The sequence below is a fragment of the Brassica napus genome, chromosome C4 (assembly GCF_020379485.1).
Source record: "Brassica napus cultivar Da-Ae chromosome C4, Da-Ae, whole genome shotgun sequence".
NCBI classification, from domain to species: Eukaryota; Viridiplantae; Streptophyta; class Magnoliopsida; order Brassicales; family Brassicaceae; genus Brassica; species Brassica napus.
The window spans coordinates 7,604,416-7,629,002 of record NC_063447.1 but is presented as its reverse complement, the minus strand read 5'-3'; the positions used below and the strand labels follow the sequence as shown (position 1 = coordinate 7,629,002).

Genomic DNA, 24,587 nt, shown 5'->3' with positions numbered 1-24,587 from the left:
CTAACCAGTTTCCCGATGAAGGTACCAAACTTTATAATTACGTGAAAACCCTTTCATATACAAATGAGTCCAAACATCAAATTCTTTTATAACCTTATTATTATTGCAAGTAGAGTAGTGACATCTTAACATACCACTTTTTGCATCCGGTTGCTGTTGAACAAGCCTCATGAATTCTCCAATCCCTTGAACGTATTCTTCCGTAAGCAAATTGGTGTTCGGATCCAAATGAGGTTTATCCATCCACGAACAATAATAAACTTCTGAAGACATGATTTTCACGGAATTGTTATGACTAAAGAGAATGAAGAGAGAATGAAGTGTGAATGAGTTGAATGAGGAGGGGCTGTATTTATAGGAAATTGCTTACGGTCCTCCGACGACTTTCCGACGAAATTCCGACGGATGTAAAGAAGTCCGTCGGAATTCCGTCAGTATTTTCTAATCTCAAAAGGCTATACAATGGTCATATATATTTGTCGGCAACGGTCACATGGTTCGTCGGAAATTCGTTGGAAAATTCCGACGGAATACCGACGAATGTACTGTTAATCGGAATGTCGTCAGAAGTTCGTCGGTATATTCCGACGACCCATGTTTCGTCGGAATTCCGTCGGAAATTGCCGACGGAATTTCGACGACTTCAAATTTTTGGTTTTCGTCGGAAATTGGTCAGTAATCCGTCACAAACGTCCGACGACATTGAGGTCCATCGGAATCTCTGTCGGAATTCGGCGTGTTTTCTTGTAGTGAAGGTCGATGAATATGTATAGCTTTCTCTAGGGTTTTCAACGTGTCCTTCTTTGTCTCTGGTTGATCTTATCTTATAGTGGAATGACTCTGCGATCTCCGTAACCACTCTATGATCTCCGGTTGTTTGAATCGATCTCTTCTTGCTCGTCGGAGTTGGGCTTCTTCATTGGACGCGTGGTCCAAGTCATTTAGCTCCAATTACCTAGTCGGCCGAAATCGGGTCAACACAAATCAATCACACTCAAACATCTTGTTCAGTACCAAAAGATTATTTAATTCCTTGAGAGCTAGTAGTAAGCCATTTAATATTTGAATTTTCCGAATAGCATATATAGTGGCCACTGGCCAAAATTCGTAAGACACTCTTTATTATATTTACCCCCCAAACGTCATCATTTAACAAATTTATTTGACTATTTTTGAATATTGTGTTCTTAAATAAAAAAAGAAAAGGCCTCACAATATTTGTATAAACCGAAAGGTCATGCGATACCTGCCTCTCTGCTATGTAAATTATTTCATTGTCGTCTGATTTGTTTAAGTATGGAAAAAGTAAAGTAGAATTAGAAAAGGTCTGCAACAAATGAATAATTTATAATACTGCTTTTGAAAAATTCACTAGAATAGTTTTAGACAGAACAGTCAATTTTCAACTCGCCAGCAGCCTTAGCTGCAAAACATGATTATAAATGTTGGATGTGGATAAAATCAATTGTATATGTATATATTTGTTGAAGATAAATCCGTTGGACCAGCCGTGGTTTCATATCAGTTCGAATGTAGTTTTCAGATTCTTCCTGTAGGCTTTAGCCAATTTCACTTTCAAAGGGATTGCTTCTCTCTTTAACCTTCAATATAATACTAAAATAGTAGTTAGCTAAATGACGTGGGAAAACTTGTGGATACCGCAACAAATCACGAAACACCATGTGGCAGTTCCGACTTCCCTATAAGACCAAACGAGTTGTTTGTTTGGCTTATAGCAATAAACATAAATGGAGGGTCTAATTCCGTTTGTTTACCGAGCCGTCATGCAAATCCGTTATGGCCACGAGCGTTCTTCTTCTTATTACGTTCGTCTTCCGGGCGATTCAGGCCGGTTTGGGAGAACCGGTTTGGAAGTGTCTGGTCTCGGATTTTCCTCTAATATGGCGTCGTCGAAGACCATGAGCACGAACACCACGTTTGCTGTTTCCACTGGAGCCCAGTCACCAGTTCATCGTCAGGTTATGATGTGATGCACACGCATTCCAAGGGAACCTGAAGATGCTCGTGAGGGAAAGGGTTAGTTTGTGACGTTGTGATTAATGGTTCGGCTTAGTGTTTTGTATTTTTATGAATTTTATAGACTTGGACCGGTCGAATAAACCTGATGTAATAATTGGGATGTGGCTTTTAACCCGAAGGTAATCTCATGGGGTTTGTGTGTGTGTTTCGTTCAAGGAACTTTTAATTGTATAAAAATTATATGAATCTTTTGGTTTATTCGTGAGAAACTATGTCAATATTTTGGTTTATTCGTGAAAAGTTGTGTAATTGTCTTTTGCTTTGAATATTATTTAATTTACATTGTTTCTAATAAAATAAAAATTAGAACGTGGTATGTTTAGAAAATAAGTTTCAGCCTCTTAGAAGAATTTATTCATTATACCTAAAACACATAATACAAAAACAGACAGTCTTGCACACAACATTAGAAAAGAATTGTAATTCATATGGCACGTAGTTACGAGTTTATTTGCAGAGTATTAATTAAATCTTTTTATGTCGATGATAGGCAAAAAAATTACAAGGAATATTAATATTTGTGTAGGTAAACATAATGATCATTGTTAGAGTTTCTACTAAAACTACGAAATATAAAAATATTTTGAGGGTTTTATTAAAAAGTTTATTTTAATACAATTTTTATTTGTTTATTCATTTTATTAGTGAAATTATAATATTAAAATAATTATACTGGATATTTTTTTTTTAAGTATGTGATATAACAAAAAAAGTTCAAATAAAAATCTGATAAAATGTAATATATATATATATATATATATATATATATATATATATTAGCTGAATGCTAAAATATATATTGATTTAAGAACTATTTCACATAAATATATCATATATGCGTTAAAAATAATATATATGTTGTAGTTTTTTTTTTTTTTGATATATATATATATATATATATATATATATATGTTGTAGTTAGGTAATAAATCATACTTTTTATGACAAAACTAAAAACAAATCCAGTCAATATATTAGATTATTACATTCCGGAAACAGCATGGTATTGAAAATAACACGTTCCACAATACTTAAATCATAACAAAAATGTGTTGATGACAAAAAAAAATGTGTTAAGAATAAAATCTTATCCGTCTTGTTTATTAGCAAATAATGGATCATAATAATGTTTTCATGAGAAAAGATAACGCACTACAGTGACAGGCTGACAAGCTCCATAGAGAAAAAAAGTAAAGTGAAAACGTGTCATCGTTCTTATTTCTTACCATATTTTGCTTTGGAAACATCGGAGTTGCGTCTTTTTCTTTTCTTCTGCATATATTCATCAGATTATCTCTCTTTTTTTCTTATTCAATAGAATTATAAGAGAATTTGAATTAAAAATGGCGACTCCGATTCGATCCTTCGAGCTGAACACTGGTGCCAAGTTACCTTCGGTAGGTCTCGGAACCTACGCCTTGGTCCCATCAACAATCGAACAAGCTATCAAGGTATTACACATCATCGCTTCGGTTTAAGTTTTGAGTCTTTTGTCTTTGATTTGTACTTATATGCACTCTCTTTTCGATTTTTAGGTTGGGTACAGGCACATAGATTGTGCTTCGATCTACGGCAACGAGAAAGAGGTAACCAATTTTCTAATATCACATAATTTGAGTGAACCATATGATGCTATAAGATTGTGTGGTTGAAGTGTTCTGTCTCTGCTTATTACGTTTTTGTCACGCTATGATTTCTTATGTACTAGATTGGTAGCGTGTTGAAGAAGTTAATAGATAACGGTTCCGCGAAGCGTGATGAGTTATTCATCACTTCCAAACTCTGGTTTGTCTTCTATTTACTACAAACTTCTTACCCTTGACATGATTTTTAGTTTGAACACACACATATGTTCATGTTTTTTTTTTGGTTCGGTAGGTGTAATGATCATTTGCCTGAAGATGTACCTAAGGCACTAGACAAAACTTTGCAGGATTTACAGATTGACTACGTTGATTTATATCTGGTACATATATATATATATATAACCTAAAAATTGGATTCTTACAGTTTGCTTCCGTTTTGAATGTGTATGTGTTTTTTTATTGAAGGTACATTGGCCAGTGAGCTTGAAGAAGAAATCACTTATGCCAACACCTGAAACACTCACAAAACCTGACTTACCAAGTACATGGAAAGCGATGGAAGCTCTCTATCACTCTGGAAAAGCAAGGGCAATCGGTGTTAGCAATTTTTCGTCAAAGAAGCTTGAAGATCTTCTTAAAGTGGCTCAAGTAGTCCCGGCTGTTAACCAAGTGGAATGCCATCCTGTGTGGCAGCAACACAGTCTACATGAACTATGCAAATCCAAAGGAGTTCACTTATCCGTGAGTATATATACACATTCCGAATTTACTATGTTTTTTAGCCGGTGAGATTAAAGAAGATGATATTATTTTTTTGGGATTGTAGGGTTACTCTCCTTTGGGCTCCCAAACAAAGGGAGAAGCAAGGCTAAAGGTTCTTCAGAACCAAATTGTTACCGAGGTTGCGGAGAAGCTTGGGAGGACCACCGCTCAAGTGGCTCTTCGTTGGGGACTCCAGATGGGTCATAGTGTTATACCAAAGAGCTCAAGCGAGGCTCGACTCCAGGAGAATCTTGATGTTTTTGACTGGTCCATACCTGAAGATCTGTTTGTCAAATTCTCTAACATTCCCCAGGCAAGTTTTTTCCTTTTTTTAAAATTATTTTCTTTCTATGGGAGGTTTGAAAAGTAAGATCTTAATTCTCCCTTTGTTGCTGATGGTTTCCATGTCCATTACATCTTGCAGGAAAAGTTAGTACGAGGTGTTGAATTTGCGCATGAGACGCTCGGCTTCTATAAGACCATTGATGAGCTATGGGACGGTGAAATTTAAGAAAATTCATCTAGACGAAAGAGACCATCTAATTATATTATGTTAAATAATCCTTCATGTTTGTTCTTGGTTAGAAATACTTGGCACATTATGTAGAAGCCAGAAAATCGGATTGACATAAACGAAATAGTAAAAGCGATGTTAAGGAAAAGACGATTCAAAAGTGACATGGAATCGAGATATAATCTCTTTCTTTAACTCTAAATATTTGCTCTGTAGTGAGACGGGACTGTACGAATATTGAGTTTTAGGATAAACCATGGTAGACGATTCATGCTTCACTCATGAACGCCCTATCGAACTAGAAATCTACGAAACACTCTCGGACTTATACTAAGGGATTTGCTGGTTTTCGCTGTGTAAAAAACGTTAAGAAATGAATGAAGAAAGTCGGGTTTATTTAAAGAGAAGAAAGAGAGCCACTTACCGCAACAGTTGCTGCACGTGTGCGGAAATCTCGCGGAGATCACGGGAAGTTAAGTTTCGAAAACTTATTCCCGAAGACTCTCTCTAATCTCGTTAAAAAATTTGAGAGGATAAAATGCATGACGTTTTTATTTTCTAGACAAACTACTTGTCGTTTTAAATAAAAATGCATGTCGTTTTTTTTCCGAATTAAATGGCAAAACGTTGACCTTAACTTGGTCCAAAAAAAATCTTGTTGGGCCAGACCGAGACTGAGCCGGCTGTACGACGACAGCGGCGGGCGAGGGGAGTCCTCTCTCTACCTGAGCCGTTTAAACCCTTATGACACAAGACCATATTTACACTGCTCAGAATTGCTTGAGTTGGCCGATGTGGGACAAAACCCATTTCTGGGTGTTTTGTGTTTTCTTCACATCAAGTTACCATCTTCTAAGCCTCATTTATCATTTAATATTAGTCTTTTTTTGAAGTGTGAATATACTAATTTGTAGTACTCATTACAAGCTTTACAACGAGCTGATGATCTGACCGGAATGACCACCGGTGTGGCCGAAAAAGTTGCCTAAAAATCAGAAAACATCAGCCTCTATATTCTTTGTAAAAACAGAGTTTCAACACATTGATGTGTAGTGTTCTCTTATTTCTACTTTCATTTTCAATACTCCTTTTATGCTTAAGTTGGTGTGTAGTATGTTTTGGGGTTATTCTTTGCAAAAGATGAAACAAATAATATTATTCTCCAATCTATTCTATTAAAAGTTCTATTAAAAGGGAATGAGAAGATCGATGATTATGAATTTCCCTCACAAAAGATATACGTTGACCCAAAAAATATGTCATCTCTTTGGTTCTCATTAATGTTTGATGTCGTTGTCTAACCGATTTTGTCATTGTGATAGAAGTTAGAACTCTACCTTTACAGTCATATGCTAAAAAGGTGTTTCTTCTAAGAATTCTTGAGAGAATATTGAAAGAATGAATCAGATAAACTGCAAGCAATATGGGAATTTGTTTAGGTAAACAGAATGATCATTGCTAGAGTTGCTAATAAGAAACATAGCAAAGACGGTTCAAATAAAAACTTTGGTGAAAATGTATAATATTATTAATTTTAAGTGAGCATTAGAATATATTATATTTATTTAGACCAAAAAAAAAAACAAATCCAGTCGATAGACATTCCAAAAACAGTATAGTATAAAAAGAAAACTACATGTTTCACAATACTTAAAATCATAAGAAAATTGTGTAAGAAAAAAAACTTATCTATCTTGTTTTTTTTTTTTTTTTTTGTAACATTTATCTATCTTGTTTATAAGCAAAGATTTGTTAACAAGCAGATAACCCAATACTTAAGAAAGGATAACTATGTTTTCATGACTAGAGCATCTCTAGCAAGCCTTTTTGTATTAAAAAAAAAACATCTCTAAGAGCATCTCCAACCACACTCTATTTTTTATTCTAAAATAGAGTTTGAAGTAAAAATATTCCAATGATACTCTATTTTTCACTCTATAATAGAGTGAAAAATAAGTTTACTCCAAATATAGAGTAACTTATTTTTTTTTCATCACTCTATTTTTTATTCTAAAATAGAGTACAATTGGAACAAACTCAAACTCTATTATAGAGTTACTCTCTATTTTAGAATAAAAATAGAGTAAACTATTGGAGATGGTCTAACAAACTTCTTTATTTTAAAAAATGCAAAGTGAAACGTGTCACGTTTGGGTTTATATTGAGTTCCGTGTTTTTCTTTTATTTTGCATCTCATCCTTTTCTCTTTGGGTTTATATTGAGTTCCGTGTTTTTCTTTTATTTTGCATCTCATCCTTTTCTTTTTGTTATCAGATTCACTCTTTTCCTTATTAGTTAATAGAATTAGCCGAGTTTGAAGAGAAAATGGCAACTCCGATTCGATCCTTCGAGCTGAACACTGGTGCCAAGTTACCTTCGGTCGGTCTAGGAACCTACGCCTTGGTCTCGTCAACAATCGAACAAGCAATCAAGGTATTACACGTGACACGTCCTTGCTGCGATTCCAGTTTTCAGCGTTATGTCTTTGATTTGCACTAATATAACTCTCTTTCGATTTTAGATTGGGTACAGACACATCGATTGTGCTTCCATGTACGGAAACGAGAAAGAGGTGAAAATTTCTAATATTTACAGAATCATTTTTTATTCTTTCTAATGATTAAATTTTAATTCAATTTTTAACTATTTCCATTTGGAAACAGCAAAGCTTATGTTCAGAAAAAAAAACATAAAAGCTTGATCACTGCTCTCATCCCCTTCTCAAGTTTTATTCTCTGTAATATTGTGTAAAATTTTTGTGTGATTGAAATGGCCTCTGCTTATTACGTTCTTCTCACGCTATGATTCCATTTACTAGATTGGTAGCGTGTTGAAGAAGGTAATTGATGATGGTTTCGTGAAGCGTGAGGAGTTATTCATCACTTCCAAACTCTGGTTTGTCTTCTTCTTTTTTTTCCATCAGGACATGTTTTTTTTTTAGTTTGCACACACATATGTTCATGTTGTTTTGTTCTCTAGGTGTAATGATCATTTGCCTGAAGATGTACCGAAGGCACTAGACAAAACATTACAGGATTTACAGATTGACTACGTTGATTTATATCTGGTACATACTTATTACCTAAAATTACATATTAGATTCTTATAATGTGCTTCCATTTTGAATGTGCATGTGCCTTTTTGTTGAAGGTACATTGGCCAGTGAGTTTGAAGAAGGAATCACTTATCCCAACACCTGAAACACTCACAAAACCTGACCTACCAAGTACATGGAAAGCAATGGAAGCTCTCTACCACTCTGGAAAAGCAAGGGCAATCGGTGTTAGCAATTTCTCTTCAAAGAAGCTACAAGATCTTCTTAACGTGGCCCAAGTAGTCCCGTCTGTTAACCAAGTGGAATGCCATCCAGTGTGGCAGCAAAAAAGTCTTCATGAACTATGTAAATCCAAGGGGGTTCACTTATCTGTGAGTATACAAAACACATCCAATGTGCTATATATGATGTTTTTTTTAAAACTGTTGTCCGCATGATTAAAGAAGATGTCATCATTGGGTCGCATTTTAGGGTTACTCTCCTTTGGGCTCCCAAACTAAGGGAGAAGCAAGGCTAAAGGTTCTTCAGAACCAAATTGTCGCCGTGGTTGCTGAGAAGCTTGGGAGGACCACCGCTCAAGTGGCGCTTCGTTGGGGACTTCAAATGGGTCATAGTGTTCTACCAAAGAGCTCGAGTGAGGCTCGACTCAAGGAGAATCTTGATGTTTTTGACTGGTCCATACCTGAAGATATGTTTGTCAAGTTCTCTAACACTCCACAGGTAACTTTTCTCCTTTTCCTTTATATGGGAGTTTTGTCAAGGCATCCTTTGTTGCTGATGGTTCTCATGTCCCCTTAATTTACATCTTGCAGGAGAAATTAATTCGAGGTGTTGAATTCGTGCATGAGACGCTCGGCTTCTATAAGACCGTTGATGAGCTATGGGACGGTGAAATTTGAGAAACTTCATCTAGGCGTGTTTATTCTTGTTTGTTTTGTGGGATTGTTTGTTTGCGGAAAAAAACAAAGGGGACATGGAAATATATTAATCATGTTATACGTACATGTAACGTGGTATGATTATGGAATTATTGTAGAAACTACATACATCAGTTTTAATAAAACTGTTTTATGATTTATATTAACAAAGAAAAACTTCAATAACTTTTATCGTTTATAAGATAATCTTTGGTGATACAAATTTTTTATAGTTTTTACTTAAAGTAATATTTTATATTTGTTAGACATATAGTAGTTCTAATCTAATCTATTAATTTATAATCATAATTTTTATCTACTATTAACAAGTCATAGTAAGACCACTTAACAAATTAGTTAATATTGACATATTTGATTATTGACATTAATAATAAACCAACTATCAATTTGATTTTTTTCAGTTATAACAAAATCTGTTGAGAAACAATCTAACAAAATTTTACGTAAACATTTAAATATTTTTTATAAAATAAAACATTAATTAATTGTAATTAGTAATATAATATTATTATAAATCAATTTTAACTAAAATTTTATAATAAAACAAGAAAATAAAAATTTTATACTATTTTTTATACATTTATTATTATATTCTGTATTATATAAAACAGAAGTGTTATATAAATTAAATATGACAAAATTATCTTAAATAGGTAAATTGACAAAAAATAATTTAAAAATTCATTTAAATAAATTATCATTCATCATTAAAATGAGTTAAAATTCGTAAACTATATAATCTGTTATAAAAAGTTAAACTATTGACATAGGTTAAACTTTTATATCTACAACTATATATTATCTTTTTATTTATTTTCAAACTCTCAACAATATATTGTTTACAAATATTTATATACAAAAATATAATAGTATATAATAATTTCTAGTTCATATACTATTTAAAAAATGTGTTATTAGAAAACTTTGAAATTTTAGTAATTCATTTAAAATATTAATAAAAAATAAAATTATAATTATATATTTTTTTCAATTTTAGTTATAAAAAAATCTGTAGAGAAAAATTTAGAAAATATTATCATAAAATTCAAAATTCATGTAATCTTCCAAACTCAAAAATAGTTGTGTAATTTTTTAAAGTTTTCTTGACAAAATATAAGATTTTGAAAATAAATATTCAACTCAAATTGATAATATTTTAAAATTTTAAAAAGATAAAATCATAGATAATAAAAAATAACTTTTTGAAATGCGCCATGAAAAACATACTATATATGCTGTCAAAATTGAAGAAATCTAGTATTTTGAAATATTAATTAAAAAATAAAACTTAATATCATAACATCCAAAAATATCATATATCAATAAATTTTACTAAAATAATATGATAGATGCTACTATGTATAAAATTTACTAAAATAATATGGTTATTTTATTTAAACAAAACAGTGTTTTTACTTGTAATCCCGTAAAATACTAAAATGATAGATGTTAATAGTATATTTTTAAAAACACAACATGCAAATATAATTTATCTTAAACGTATTCTTCTCTATAATATAAATAAATTTAAAAGGGTATTATATGAAAAATGTATAAATTAAAAGAAAAACATATTTAAAAGGAGATTCTTTATTTGATTATTTCAGATTGTTATTTTATTTTACCTAACTCGAAAATTTATTAATAAATAATAAAAATTAATAACAAAGTAAAACATATTAAAAATACTATATATTAATAATACCGAATAAAAAATATAAATAATAATATTATAGAGTTACATACAATATATGACACTAAAATAGAAATTATATATTTAAAACTTTGTAATAATATCAAATACATTTATAAAATGAAAAATATCTGCACAGACGTGCAGGTTAAAATCTAATTTAAGTTAACATAAGAAATGTATATTTTAATTTAATATGAATATTCTAAACGAAAACTAAGCAGCTGCAATATTGAAAAAGGAAAAGTATTAACTTCTAAAGTAGAAATATGAGTTTTTTTTTTGAAAAAAAGTATAAATATGAGTTGTAATCGCATTAACAAAGATGTCATCATTGGTTTCAGCACTTGAGATTGGCAGAGAGATCATCTAGATAACGAATAAGATGTGTACAACGTAATATAAATATCTGACGTGTCGTTAATAAGAACACAAGAACGAAGTCAGTCTCGCCACTATTACCAAAAAAAAAAAAAGGAAATTATTTAAAAAAAATGATAACTATGTTCTTTTAAATTAAAATCGATTTTGTGCCATTTTTGTCTATAATATATTTTAATATTTTTGAAAATAAATTTAATAAATAGTTTTACACACAGAAAAAATTAAAAAAATAGTAACTTTTGATAAAATATATATATGAACTTAATGATTTTTTTTTCAGCTCTAAAAATGTTTAAATCATAACTTTCAGATTCTGTTCTAAATAAAATAAAAATAAGATTCTACAAAGTAGAAAACAAAATCCACTTTTTTCATTGAATCTACAATGTTTAGAATACGTGATCTACGCAAATAAGAATATTCTAAAAATATTTAGAATACACATTCCGCGCTTAACCTACCGATCTAAAATCTTTAGAAATCAAAATCTACACATTAATATAAATCTAAAACACATAGAAACCGACTTCTACAGATTTACTGTAAATCTAAAACATGTAGAAATCAAAATCTACACATTACTATAATTCTAAAAACATATATAAACCGATTTCTACATATTAGATGTATTCTACAGATAAGAAATCAGTTCCTAAAAATATGGAAACAAAATATTTGGGAATATTCACTTTCACATTTTGAAAAAATCGATTTTTATTAAAAAGAAAGCAAAAAAAAAATGAAAAAAAGTGGTAACCTTCTTCTCACGCTGTCTTCTATATTTCATTGATTGTTCACAAAATTTTCACAATATTTCTACCATGATTCATATCTATGCATCCACTGATCGATCGGTCTATAATTCGAGATCGGTCGATCTGTATGAAATCGATCTTTGCTGATCGAGTGAAATGAACCAGATCGATCAGTATATGCTCCGCGTTTTTTTGTTCTGCATAATGATCATGATCGATCGATCCGTTCGACCTTGTAATTTCGGATCGATCGATCCCGCTTGATCGAACCTATTATTTATTAAATTTAAAAATTACAATTTTAACGGCATTATTGTTATTTTAAAAATAATTAACCGAATGGACATAAAGTACATAGTTATCATTTTTTTGCTTTGAAAAATAATTTTCCCCAAAAAAAAAAAAAAAAAAAGTCAGTCTCGCCGCGAATCTCCCGCCTTTGTCGCTTTCCCTTTAATTACTTTTTGTTTTATCTTCTTTTCCTATTGATAAGTGGACGTAGTTGAGAAACGCAGTCTGCACTTGAACCGACACCATACAAGCGATCTTAATCTGAATTGCCTCTCTAATAATGGCGAACGCAATCAGATACTTCGAGCTCAACACCGGCGCTAAGATCCCATCGGTGGGTCTCGGAACATGGCAAGCCTCTCCAGGACTTGTCGGTGATGCTGTCGCCGCCGCTGTTAAGGTTAGTCTTTCTTGTAAGTTAGGTTCCATGGTTCATCGCATTTACTTGGCGATCTCTTTTGATTCTTAGTTGTTAATATATCATACAAATGTTAACTTCTCCAGATAATGAACATATACGGAAATATTTTCAAGTCTTACTTTTTTATAGATCTCAAAAACATACTTTTTTAGAAATATCTCAATTTCAAAAAGAAAATTATATTCGTTTTCAGCAGCATGCTTCTTGATTTGCTCAATTAATATTTTTGTCGTAACTCTAGAACCTGAGAGGTATTTTTTTTATCTTAATGTTTGGTTGCAGATCGGATATCGTCATATTGATTGTGCTCAGATCTACGGCAACGAGAAAGAGGTAGAACAAACCACGTAGATTCTTGATTTAGCCAAATTGAATTACCTTGTTAGTCTTTTTCAGATGTTCAGTGAGTTTTCAATTGATCTGACATTTACTGATCAAGTTATTAACAGTGTTTGTTTTCTCTCTTGATTGTGTTGATGGCAAAAGTAATGACAAACATGTGTGTTGTTTCCCTGTGCAGATAGGGACAGTTTTGAAAAAATTATTTGAAGACAATGTAGTGAAACGCGAGGAGTTGTTCATCACTTCCAAACTATGGTATATTTATGTTATGTTGTGTTTATTTAATACATATTCTGTGGATAAGTGTAGCTTTAATCAAAATACATTTTGTGTGTATCATCAAACTATAGGTGTACTGATCATGACCCTCAGGATGTGCCAGAGGCACTAAAGAGAACCCTACAGGATCTACAGCTTGACTATGTCGATCTCTATTTGGTAAGCATCACTTAGAACAATACTTCTTTTTCTTAATGGAACAATACTCTTGCAAATAGTTGTAGATGTCATATTGTTTCAGATGTGGGATAAAGTAACATATCTTCTAAAAGTAGTCTGATTTTTGCTTAAACCTAATCTGTATAGCATCTCTGCTCATAGGGATCGATTGTTTATAACAGGACGATTTAATGAGTAACAAATCTCTTTATGATATTCTTGAAGATGCACTGGCCTGTAAGGATGAAGAAAGGTTCTGTTGGAGCTAAGCCAGAGAACCTTTAACCTGTAGATATTCCTAGCACATGGAAAGCAATGGAAGCACTCCATGATTCGGGCAAGGCACGAGCCATAGGTGTAAGCAATTTCTCAACCAAGAAGCTAGCTGATCTTATGGAGTTAGCTCGTGTTCCTCCTGCCGTTGTTCAGGTCGAATGTCATCCTTCTTGGCGACAGACTAAGCTACGAGAGTTCTGTAAGTCCAAAGGACTTCACCTCACCGTAAGCATCGCTCATCTCACCAATCCTTTTACTTTATCTGCACCGTACCATATACATTGTTTCAATATTCTTGCAGGCATACTCGCCTTTGGGTTCTCCAGGAACAACGTGGCTAAAGAGTGATGTTTTGAAGAACCCTATACTAAATACTGTTGCTGAGAAACTCCGGAAGTCTCCTGCGCAAGTTGCGCTTCGATGGGGACTCCAAATGGGTAACAGTGTACTTCCCAAGAGTACTAATGAAGGAAGAATTAGAGAGAACTTTGAAGTTTTCGACTGGTCAATACCCGATGACTTGTTTTCCAAGTTTCCTGAGATTGAACAGGTCAGCACTTCGTTCTTTCCATTTCACTGCGCTAACTTGGCTGATCTATATTAATATGTAATGTATTGGATTCTAATACAGGCTAGGTTATTGACTGCTCCCTTCTTTGTTCATGAGACATTGAGCCCTTACAAGTCTCTCGAAGAGTTGTGGGATGGCGAGATATGATATTTCAACTGATCCAATTGTTTTGTCAATAATAGGAGGTTACTCTCTGCCTGTTGAACTTGACATTTTATCTATAAAAATGATGCCTCTCAAATAAGTTATAATCATATTTGTTGTTATTTTGAATTATTATATTATTCAAAAAAGTTATTGATCCGATTATACAATTCGCAGTATATTGCAGACTTAGTCATCTCAGATAGACAATGTGATTGTGATTCTTGTACTTGGTTGTTATTAACATACCAATCAAACCCCTACGTCATATGATATGGTAATAGTGCCAGATTGTCTAAACGAGAAATTGAACGTGCCACTAAATTGTTATTTTGAGACGTTGATGTTGATGACCACCACCTCCTATGGCCCACATGGACCCATACAACATGTAAGTTCTTAATTTATTCGAGTTGAAAATTTTCTAGGAACAGCAAAAAATATGTGATAAGAACTCTAAATTCAAAACCCTGGAAATATGTATTAAGTTTGAATATATGATCTTACAAATATGTGTTTACTTTTACAAAAACAACTTTTCTTTTAGTAATTGCACTCCAAAAATCATTTTGTACAGTTAGCTAAGCTTTTTTCTATTCAAGATAACATCATTGGTAGTTAAAATATGAGAAAAAATTAGAAAAATAGACAAAAATAGCACTAAATCAAATTTATGTTTCCAAACTAGCATTCAAGGCAAAAGTCACAAAAATAGCACTTAATGTTTTATCAAAAGTCACAAACTTAGGGTTTAGAGTTAAAGGGTGGGGTTTAGGATTTAGGGTTTAGGGTTTAGGGTTTAGGGTTTAGAGTTTAGGGTTTAGGGTTTAGATTTTAGGGTTTAGGGTTTAGGTTTAGGGTTTAGGGTTTAGGGTTTAGAGTTTAGAGTTTAGGGTTTAGGGTTTAGGGTTTAGAGTTGAGAAATGAGGTTTTGTGGATAAGATTTCAAGTTTTGAAAAATTAAAAAAGTAAAATTTTCAAAGGATAAATTTAGAAAGGTGCTATTTTGGTCATTTTAGTTTTTGAGTGCTATTTTTGTGATATAAACTTAGAAAGTTGATATTTTGGAGATTTGCCAAAAAAAAAATTATCTAATTTTAAGAAAAAATTGCAACTCGCAATTTAGAAAGCGGTCGATGGTGCAAATTAAATGCGTAGATTAGCTCAAAACAGCCGTCGATCATTAAATACGCTCTAGCCAATGCATGCGTGGACCCAAAAAACTTGTTACGTTGAACGATCTCATTCGAGATAGCAAAAAGAGGAGATGAGCAAATAATATACGTCCATGTAATAATCAATATCTGACGTGGCAATACTAAAAATTCAAGAAAAATTAAGTTTTTCCTACAAATCTCCCCTCCTATATAGCTCTCACCTACACAATTGAGAAATGATGTGTGCGTCAAACCAAAACCAGCGATCTTAAACTCATAACCACCAAATCTCTGCCAATGTCGAACGCTATCAGATTCTTCGAGCTCAACACCGGTGTTAAGATCCCGTCTGTGGGTCTTGGAACGTGGCAGGCCTCTCCTGGCGTCGTTGGTGATGCCGTCGCTGCCGCTGTTAAGGTTTGTATCTGCTAATGTGATAGTATGGTTCATTGTATTTGCTTTCGATCTCTTTATGCTCATGTCTGATAATGAAGCTAAATTAATCTTAATTCTTATTGCAGTTCGGCAATCGTCATATTGATTGTGCTCAGTTGTATGGCAACGAAAAAGAAGTTGTGCATTAGATGCAGAGTTTGGCCAAGCGCCCAAGCTTAGACCATGATTATCCAGGTTTCTTAACATAGTTTTTAAGAATGGTAGAATAATAATTGTCTGGAAGGATGATGTTAGCGTCACGGTCATGCACCAGTCAAGACAATCAATGACCTGTCAAGTTACTCTTGGTGAAAATGTATAATATTATTAATTTTAAGTGAGCATTAGAATATATTATATTTATTTAGACCAAAAAAAAAAACAAATCCAGTCGATAGACATTCCAAAAACAGTATAGTATAAAAAGAAAACTACATGTTTCACAATACTTAAAATCATAAGAAAATTGTGTAAGAAAAAAAACTTATCTATCTTGTTTTTTTTTTTTTTTTGTAACATTTATCTATCTTGTTTATAAGCAAAGATTTGTTAACAAGCAGATAACCCAATACTTAAGAAAGGATAACTATGTTTTCATGACTAGAGCATCTCTAACAAGCCTTTTTGTATTAAAAAAAAAAACAGCTCTAAGAGCATCTCCAACCACACTCTATTTTTTACCCTAAAATAGAGTTTGAGGTAAAAATATTCCAATGATACTCTATTTTTCACTCTATAATAGAGTGAAAAATAAGTTTACTCCAAATATGGAGTAACTTATTTTTTTTTTTCATCACTCTATTTTTTACTCTAAAATAGAGTACAATTGGAACAAACTCAAACTCTATTATAGAGTTACTCTCTATTTTAGAATAAAAATAGAGTAAACTATTGGAGATGGTCTAACAAGCCTCTTTATTTTAAAAAATAAAGATGAACAACCTCAAAATAAGGAGATAAAAGTTTGTTACTACAACAGTCACTTTCAAATTTATATTTTAAAGAATTAGTAATTTATATTTTAATCTTTGATATTATTAATAATTAATTATAATCATTAATTTTCATTAAAACAATAAACCATACTATTCAAAAAATATTTTTGAGAAAATATAATAATAAATAGTCAAGTATAACTATAGATAGTATAAAATGTTATTAAAATATTTTTAATGGAATTTTTTTTAAAAAAAATATGACGATAAGTATTAAAAATATATATATATATATAATTATTCATACAATTGGGAGACATATATAATTGTAAAAACTAAAAAAAAAAAAATAGTATTTTGAGGAAGTCTTCAAAATTTAAGGGAATAAGAGTTTTGGAATATAAAAATTCTCAAAAGATGAGGGCTGTTAGAGATGTTGTTAGCAAATTATAAAAAGAAAACTATTACTCACTATAGTGACAGTCTGACAGGCTCCATACAAGGAAAAACGCAAAGTGAAACGTGTCACGTTTGGGTTTATATTGAGTTCCGTGTTTTTCTTTTATTTTGCATCTCATCCTTTTCTCTTTGGGTTTATATTGAGTTCCGTGTTTTTCTTTTATTTTGCATCTCATCCTTTTCTTTTTGTTATCAGATTCACTCTTTTCCTTATTAGTTAATAGAATTAGCCGAGTTTGAAGAGAAAATGGCAACTCCGATTCGATCCTTCGAGCTGAACACTGGTGCCAAGTTACCTTCGGTCGGTCTAGGAACCTACGCCTTGGTCTCGTCAACAATCGAACAAGCAATCAAGGTATTACACGTGACACGTCCTTGCTGCGATTCCAGTTTTCAGCGTTATGTCTTTGATTTGCACTAATATAACTCTCTTTCGATTTTAGATTGGGTACAGACACATCGATTGTGCTTCCATGTACGGAAACGAGAAAGAGGTGAAAATTTCTAATATTTACAGAATCATTTTTTATTCTTTCTAATGATTAAATTTTAATTCAATTTTTAACTATTTCCATTTGGAAACAGCAAAGCTTATGTTCAGAAAAAAAAACATAAAAGCTTGATCACTGCTCTCATCCCCTTCTCAAGTTTTATTCTCTGTAATATTGTGTAAAATTTTTGTGTGATTGAAATGGCCTCTGCTTATTACGTTCTTCTCACGCTATGATTCCATTTACTAGATTGGTAGCGTGTTGAAGAAGGTAATTGATGATGGTTTCGTGAAGCGTGAGGAGTTATTCATCACTTCCAAACTCTGGTTTGTCTTCTTCTTTTTTTTCCATCAGGACATGTTTTTTTTTAGTTTGCACACACATATGTTCATGTTGTTTTGTTCTCTAGGTGTAATGATCATTTGCCTGAAGATGTACCGAAGGCACTAGACAAAACATTACAGGATTTACAGATTGACTACGTTGATTTATATCTGGTACATACTTATTACCTAAAATTACATATTAGATTCTTATAATGTGCTTCCATTTTGAATGTGCATGTGCCTTTTTGTTGAAGGTACATTGGCCAGTGAGTTTGAAGAAGGAATCACTTATCCCAACACCTGAAACACTCACAAAACCTGACCTACCAAGTACATGGAAAGCAATGGAAGCTCTCTACCACTCTGGAAAAGCAAGGGCAATCGGTGTTAGCAATTTCTCTTCAAAGAAGCTACAAGATCTTCTTAACGTGGCCCAAGTAGTCCCGTCTGTTAACCAAGTGGAATGCCATCCAGTGTGGCAGCAAAAAAGTCTTCATGAACTATGTAAATCCAAGGGGGTTCACTTATCTGTGAGTATACAAAACACATCCAATGTGCTATATATGATGTTTTTTTTAAAACTGTTGTCCGCATGATTAAAGAAGATGTCATCATTGGGTCGCATTTTAGGGTTACTCTCCTTTGGGCTCCCAAACTAAGGGAGAAGCAAGGCTAAAGGTTCTTCAGAACCAAATTGTCGCCGTGGTTGCTGAGAAGCTTGGGAGGACCACCGCTCAAGTGGCGCTTCGTTGGGGACTTCAAATGGGTCATAGTGTTCTACCAAAGAGCTCGAGTGAGGCTCGACTCAAGGAGAATCTTGATGTTTTTGACTGGTCCATACCTGAAGATATGTTTGTCAAGTTCTCTAACACTCCACAGGTAACTTTTCTCCTTTTCCTTTATATGGGAGTTTTGTCAAGGCATCCTTTGTTGCTGATGGTTCTCATGTCCCCTTAATTTACATCTTGCAGGAGAAATTAATTCGAGGTGTTGAATTCGTGCATGAGACGCTCGGCTTCTATAAGACCGTTGATGAGCTATGGGACGGTGAAATTTGAGAAACTTCATCTAGGCGTGTTTATTCTTGTTTGTTTTGTGGGATTGTTTGTTTGCGGAAAAAAACAAAGGGGACATGGAAATATATTAATCATGTTATACGTACATGTAACGTGGTATGATTATGGAATTATTGTAGAAACTACATACATCAGTTTTAATAAAACTGTTTTATGATTTATATTAACAAAGAAAAACTTCAATAACTTTTATCGTTTATAAGATAATCTTTGGTGATACAAATTGTTTATAGTTTTTACTTAAAGTAATATTTTATATTTGTTAGACATATAGTAGTTCTAATCTAATCTATTAATTTATAATCATAATTTTTATCTACTATTAACAAGTCATAGTAAGACCACTTAACAAATTAGTTAATATTGACATATTTGATTATTGACATTAATAATAAACCAACTATCAATTTGATTTTTTTCAGTTATAACAAAATCTGTTGAGAAACAATCTAACAAAATTTTACGTAAACATTTAAATATTTTTTATAAAATAAAACATTAATTAATTGTAATTAGTAATATAATATTATTATAAATCAATTTTAACTAAAATTTTATAATAAAACAAGAAAATAAAAATTTTATACTATTTTTTATACATTTATTATTATATTCTGTATTATATAAAACAGAAGTGTTATATAAATTAAATATGACAAAATTATCTTAAATAGGTAAATTGACAAAAAATAATTTAAAAATTCATTTAAATAAATTATCATTCATCATTAAAATGAGTTAAAATTCGTAAACTATATAATCTGTTATAAAAAGTTAAACTATTGACATAGGTTAAACTTTTATATCTACAACTATATATTATCTTTTTATTTATTTTGAAACTCTCAACAATATATTGTTTACAAATATTTATATACAAAAATATAATAGTATATAATAATTTCTAGTTCATATACTATTTAAAAAATGTGTTATTAGAAAACTTTGAAATTTTAGTAATTCATTTAAAATATTAATAAAAAATAAAATTATAATTATATATTTTTTTCAAATTTAGTTATAAAAAAATCTGTAGAGAAAAATTTAGAAAATATTATCATAAAATTCAAAATTCATGTAATCTTCCAAACTCAAAAATAGTTGTGTAATTTTTTAAAGTTTTCTTGACAAAATATAAGATTTTGAAAATAAATATTCAACTCAAATTGATAATATTTTAAAATTTTAAAAAGATAAAATCATAGATAATAAAAAATAACTTTTTGAAATGCGCCATGAAAAACATACTATATATGCTGTCAAAATTGAAGAAATCTAGTATTTTGAAATATTAATTAAAAAATAAAACTTAATATCATAACATCCAAAAATATCATATATCAATAAATTTTACTAAAATAATATGATAGATGCTACTATGTATAAAATTTACTAAAATAATATGGTTATTTTATTTAAACAAAACAGTGTTTTTACTTGTAATCCCGTAAAATACTAAAATGATAGATGTTAATAGTATATTTTTAAAAACACAACATGCAAATATAATTTATCTTAAACGTATTCTTTTCTATAATATAAATAAATTTAAAAGGGTATTATATGAAAAATGTATAAATTAAAAGAAAAACATATTTTAAAGGAGGTTCTTTAGTTGATTATTTCAGATTGTTATTTTATTTTACCTAACTCGAAAATTTATTAGTAAATAATAAAAATTAATAACAAAGTAAAACGTATTAAAAAATACTATATATTAATAACGCCGAATAAAAAATATAAATAATAATATTATAGAGTTACATACAATATATGACACTAAAATAGAAATTATATATTTAAAACTTTGTAATAATATCAAATACATTTATAAAATGAAAAATATCTGCACAGACGTGCAGGTTAAAATCTAATTTAAGTTAACATAAGAAATGTATATTTTAATTTAATATGAATATTCTAAACGAAAACTAAGCAGCTGCAATATTGAAAAAGGAAAAGTATTAACTTCTAAAGTAGAAATATGAGTTTTTTTTTTGAAAAAAAGTATAAATATGAGTTGTAATCGCATTAACAAAGATGTCATCATTGGTTTCAGCACTTGAGATTGGCAGAGAGATCATCTAGATAACGAATAAGATGTGTACAACGTAATATAAATATCTGACGTGTCGTTAATAAGAACACAAGAACGAAGTCAGTCTCGCCACTATTACCAAAAAAAAAAAAAGGAAATTATTTTAAAAAAATGATAACTATGTTCTTTTAAATTAAAATCGATTTTGTGCCATTTTTGTCTATAATATACTTTAATATTTTTGAAAATAAATTTAATAAATAGTTTTACACACAGAAAAAATTGAAAAAATAGTAACTTTTGATAAAATATATATATGAACTTAATGATTTTTTTTTCAGCTCTAAAAATGTTTAAATCATAACTTTCAGATTCTGTTCTAAATAAAATAAAAATAAGATTCTACAAAGTAGAAAACAAAATCCATTTTTTTCATTGAATCTACAATGTTTAGAATACGTGATCTACGCAAATAAGAATATTCTAAAAATATTTAGAATACACATTCCGCGCTTAACCTACCGATCTAAAATCTTTAGAAATCAAAATCTACACATTAATATAAATCTAAAACACATAGAAACCGACTTCTACAGATTTACTGTAAATCTAAAACATGTAGAAATCAAAATCTACACATTACTATAATTCTAAAAACATATATAAACCGATTTCTACATATTAGATGTATTCTACGGATAAGAAATCAGTTCCTAAAAATATGGAAACAAAATATTTGGGAATATTCACTTTCACATTTTGAAAAAAATCGATTTTTATTAAAAAGAAAGCAAAAAAAAATGAAAAAAAGTGGTAACCTTCTTCTCACGCTGTCTTCTATATTTCATTGATTGTTCACAAAATTTTCACAATATTTCTACCATGATTCATATCTATGCATCCACTGATCGATCGGTCTATAATTCGAGATCGGTCGATCTGTATGAAATCGATCTTTGCTGATCGAGTGAAATGAACCAGATCGATCAGTATATGCTCCGCGTTTTTTTGTTCTGCATAATGATCATGATCGATCGATCCGTTCGACCTTGTAATTTTGGATCGATCGATCCCGCTTGATCGAACCTATTATTTATTAAATTTAAAAATTACAATTTTAACGGCATTATTGTTATTTTAAAAATAATTAACCGAATGGACATAAAGTACATAGTTATCATTTTTTTGCTCTGAAAAATAATTTTCCCAAAAAAAAAGAAAAAAAAAGTCAGTCTCGCCGCGAATCTCCCGCCTTTGTCGCTTTCCCTTTAATTACTTTTTGTTTTATCTTCTTTTCCTATTGATAAGTGGACGTAGTTGAGAAACGCAGTCTGCACTTGAACCGACACCATACAAGCGATCTTAATCTGAATTGCCTCTCTAATAATGGCGAACGCAATCAGATACTTCGAGCTCAACACCGGCGCTAAGATCCCATCGGTGGGTCTCGGAACATGGCAAGCCTCTCCAGGACTTGTCGGTGATGCTGTCGCCGCCGCTGTTAAGGTTAGTCTTTCTTGTAAGTTAGGTTCCATGGTTCATCGCATTTACTTGGCGATCTCTTTTGATTCTTAGTTGTTAATATATCATACAAATGTTAACTTCTCCAGATAATGAACATATACGGAAATATTTTCAAGTCTTACTTTTTTATAGATCTCAAAAACATACTTTTTTAGAAATATCTCAATTTCAAAAAGAAAATTATATTCGTTTTCAGCAGCATGCTTCTTGATTTGCTCAATTAATATTTTTGTCGTAACTCTAGAACCTGAGAGGTATTTTTTTTATCTTAATGTTTGGTTGCAGATCGGATATCGTCATATTGATTGTGCTCAGATCTACGGCAACGAGAAAGAGGTAGAACAAACCACGTAGATTCTTGATTTAGCCAAATTGAATTACCTTGTTAGTCTTTTTCAGATGTTCAGTGAGTTTTCAATTGATCTGACATTTACTGATCAAGTTATTAACAGTGTTTGTTTTCTCTCTTGATTGTGTTGATGGCAAAAGTAATGACAAACATGTGTGTTGTTTCCCTGTGCAGATAGGGACAGTTTTGAAAAAATTATTTGAAGACAATGTAGTGAAACGCGAGGAGTTGTTCATCACTTCCAAACTATGGTATATTTATGTTATGTTGTGTTTATTTAATACATATTCTGTGGATAAGTGTAGCTTTAATCAAAATACATTTTGTGTGTATCATCAAACTATAGGTGTACTGATCATGACCCTCAGGATGTGCCAGAGGCACTAAAGAGAACCCTACAGGATCTACAGCTTGACTATGTCGATCTCTATTTGGTAAGCATCACTTAGAACAATACTTCTTTTTCTTAATGGAACAATACTCTTGCAAATAGTTGTAGATGTCATATTGTTTCAGATGTGGGATAAAGTAACATATCTTCTAAAAGTAGTCTGATTTTTGCTTAAACCTAATCTGTATAGCATCTCTGCTCATAGGGATCGATTGTTTATAACAGGACGATTTAATGAGTAACAAATCTCTTTATGATATTCTTGAAGATGCACTGGCCTGTAAGGATGAAGAAAGGTTCTGTTGGAGCTAAGCCAGAGAACCTTTAACCTGTAGATATTCCTAGCACATGGAAAGCAATGGAAGCACTCCATGATTCGGGCAAGGCACGAGCCATAGGTGTAAGCAATTTCTCAACCAAGAAGCTAGCTGATCTTATGGAGTTAGCTCGTGTTCCTCCTGCCGTTGTTCAGGTCGAATGTCATCCTTCTTGGCGACAGACTAAGCTACGAGAGTTCTGTAAGTCCAAAGGACTTCACCTCACCGTAAGCATCGCTCATCTCACCAATCCTTTTACTTTATCTGCACCGTACCATATACATTGTTTCAATATTCTTGCAGGCATACTCGCCTTTGGGTTCTCCAGGAACAACGTGGCTAAAGAGTGATGTTTTGAAGAACCCTATACTAAATACTGTTGCTGAGAAACTCCGGAAGTCTCCTGCGCAAGTTGCGCTTCGATGGGGACTCCAAATGGGTAACAGTGTACTTCCCAAGAGTACTAATGAAGGAAGAATTAGAGAGAACTTTGAAGTTTTCGACTGGTCAATACCCGATGACTTGTTTTCCAAGTTTCCTGAGATTGAACAGGTCAGCACTTCGTTCTTTCCATTTCACTGCGCTAACTTGGCTGATCTATATTAATATGTAATGTATTGGATTCTAATACAGGCTAGGTTATTGACTGCTCCCTTCTTTGTTCATGAGACATTGAGCCCTTACAAGTCTCTCGAAGAGTTGTGGGATGGCGAGATATGATATTTCAACTGATCCAATTGTTTTGTCAATAATAGGAGGTTACTCTCTGCCTGTTGAACTTGACATTTTATCTATAAAAATGATGCCTCTCAAATAAGTTATAATCATATTTGTTGTTATTTTGAATTATTATATTATTCAAAAAAGTTATTGATCCGA

At 31.6% G+C, this 24,587-nt stretch overlaps 5 protein-coding genes and 1 pseudogene across 5 annotated transcripts; all 6 read left to right on the top strand.

Moving 5' to 3' along the window:
• The first annotated feature begins 1,720 nt into the window (after window positions 1–1,720).
• Window positions 1,721–2,270, top strand: LOC106414304. Its single transcript, XM_013854984.3, has one exon. The coding sequence runs from the start codon at window positions 1,749–1,751 to the stop codon at window positions 1,989–1,991; it is 243 nt and encodes an 80-aa protein (XP_013710438.1). The 5' UTR covers window positions 1,721–1,748; the 3' UTR covers window positions 1,992–2,270.
• Window positions 2,271–3,239: 969 nt separating this feature from the next.
• LOC106451055 (aldo-keto reductase family 4 member C8-like) lies at window positions 3,240–5,104 on the top strand. The gene is made up of 7 exons (XM_013892911.3): window positions 3,240–3,491; window positions 3,576–3,626; window positions 3,749–3,825; window positions 3,919–4,006; window positions 4,092–4,367; window positions 4,453–4,701; window positions 4,813–5,104. The coding sequence occupies exons 1-7, from the start codon at window positions 3,384–3,386 to the stop codon at window positions 4,897–4,899; spliced, it is 936 nt and encodes a 311-aa protein (XP_013748365.2). The 5' UTR covers window positions 3,240–3,383; the 3' UTR covers window positions 4,900–5,104.
• Window positions 5,105–7,077: 1,973 nt separating this feature from the next.
• LOC106433309 (aldo-keto reductase family 4 member C8) lies at window positions 7,078–9,035 on the top strand. Its single transcript, XM_013874161.3, has 7 exons — window positions 7,078–7,335; window positions 7,424–7,474; window positions 7,721–7,797; window positions 7,882–7,969; window positions 8,053–8,328; window positions 8,429–8,677; window positions 8,770–9,035. The coding sequence occupies exons 1-7, from the start codon at window positions 7,228–7,230 to the stop codon at window positions 8,854–8,856; spliced, it is 936 nt and encodes a 311-aa protein (XP_013729615.2). The 5' UTR covers window positions 7,078–7,227; the 3' UTR covers window positions 8,857–9,035.
• A 3,146-nt stretch (window positions 9,036–12,181) lies between these two features.
• On the top strand, window positions 12,182–14,372 carry LOC106433274 (NADPH-dependent aldo-keto reductase, chloroplastic). Its single transcript, XM_013874128.2, is given in 7 exon segments — window positions 12,182–12,418; window positions 12,722–12,772; window positions 12,960–13,036; window positions 13,132–13,219; window positions 13,445–13,720; window positions 13,797–14,045; window positions 14,127–14,372. Coding segments are annotated over 7 exon segments (948 nt in total). The 5' UTR covers window positions 12,182–12,298; the 3' UTR covers window positions 14,214–14,372.
• A 2,921-nt stretch (window positions 14,373–17,293) lies between these two features.
• On the top strand, window positions 17,294–19,250 carry LOC125585741 (aldo-keto reductase family 4 member C8). Its single transcript, XM_048755384.1, has 7 exons — window positions 17,294–17,551; window positions 17,640–17,690; window positions 17,937–18,013; window positions 18,097–18,184; window positions 18,268–18,543; window positions 18,644–18,892; window positions 18,985–19,250. Exons 1-7 carry the CDS (start codon window positions 17,444–17,446, stop codon window positions 19,069–19,071), a joined length of 936 nt encoding a protein of 311 aa, XP_048611341.1. The 5' UTR covers window positions 17,294–17,443; the 3' UTR covers window positions 19,072–19,250.
• A 3,146-nt stretch (window positions 19,251–22,396) lies between these two features.
• On the top strand, window positions 22,397–24,587 carry LOC125585740 (annotated as a pseudogene).

Coding starts and splice junctions, on each gene's coding strand:
- LOC106414304 (XM_013854984.3), top strand. CDS start 1,749: ATGGAGGGTCTAATTCCGTTTGTTTACCGAGCCGTCATGCAAATCCGT.
- LOC125585741 (XM_048755384.1), top strand. CDS start 17,444: ATGGCAACTCCGATTCGATCCTTCGAGCTGAACACTGGTGCCAAGTTA. Junction 17,552..17,639: donor CAATCGAACAAGCAATCAAG/GTATTACACGTG, acceptor TTTCGATTTTAG/ATTGGGTACAGACACATCGA. Junction 18,544..18,643: donor CCAAGGGGGTTCACTTATCT/GTGAGTATACAA, acceptor GTCGCATTTTAG/GGTTACTCTCCTTTGGGCTC.
- LOC106451055 (XM_013892911.3), top strand. CDS start 3,384: ATGGCGACTCCGATTCGATCCTTCGAGCTGAACACTGGTGCCAAGTTA. Junction 3,826..3,918: donor TTCATCACTTCCAAACTCTG/GTTTGTCTTCTA, acceptor TTGGTTCGGTAG/GTGTAATGATCATTTGCCTG. Junction 4,007..4,091: donor ACTACGTTGATTTATATCTG/GTACATATATAT, acceptor TTTTTATTGAAG/GTACATTGGCCAGTGAGCTT.
- LOC106433309 (XM_013874161.3), top strand. CDS start 7,228: ATGGCAACTCCGATTCGATCCTTCGAGCTGAACACTGGTGCCAAGTTA. Junction 7,798..7,881: donor TTCATCACTTCCAAACTCTG/GTTTGTCTTCTT, acceptor TTTGTTCTCTAG/GTGTAATGATCATTTGCCTG. Junction 8,329..8,428: donor CCAAGGGGGTTCACTTATCT/GTGAGTATACAA, acceptor GTCGCATTTTAG/GGTTACTCTCCTTTGGGCTC.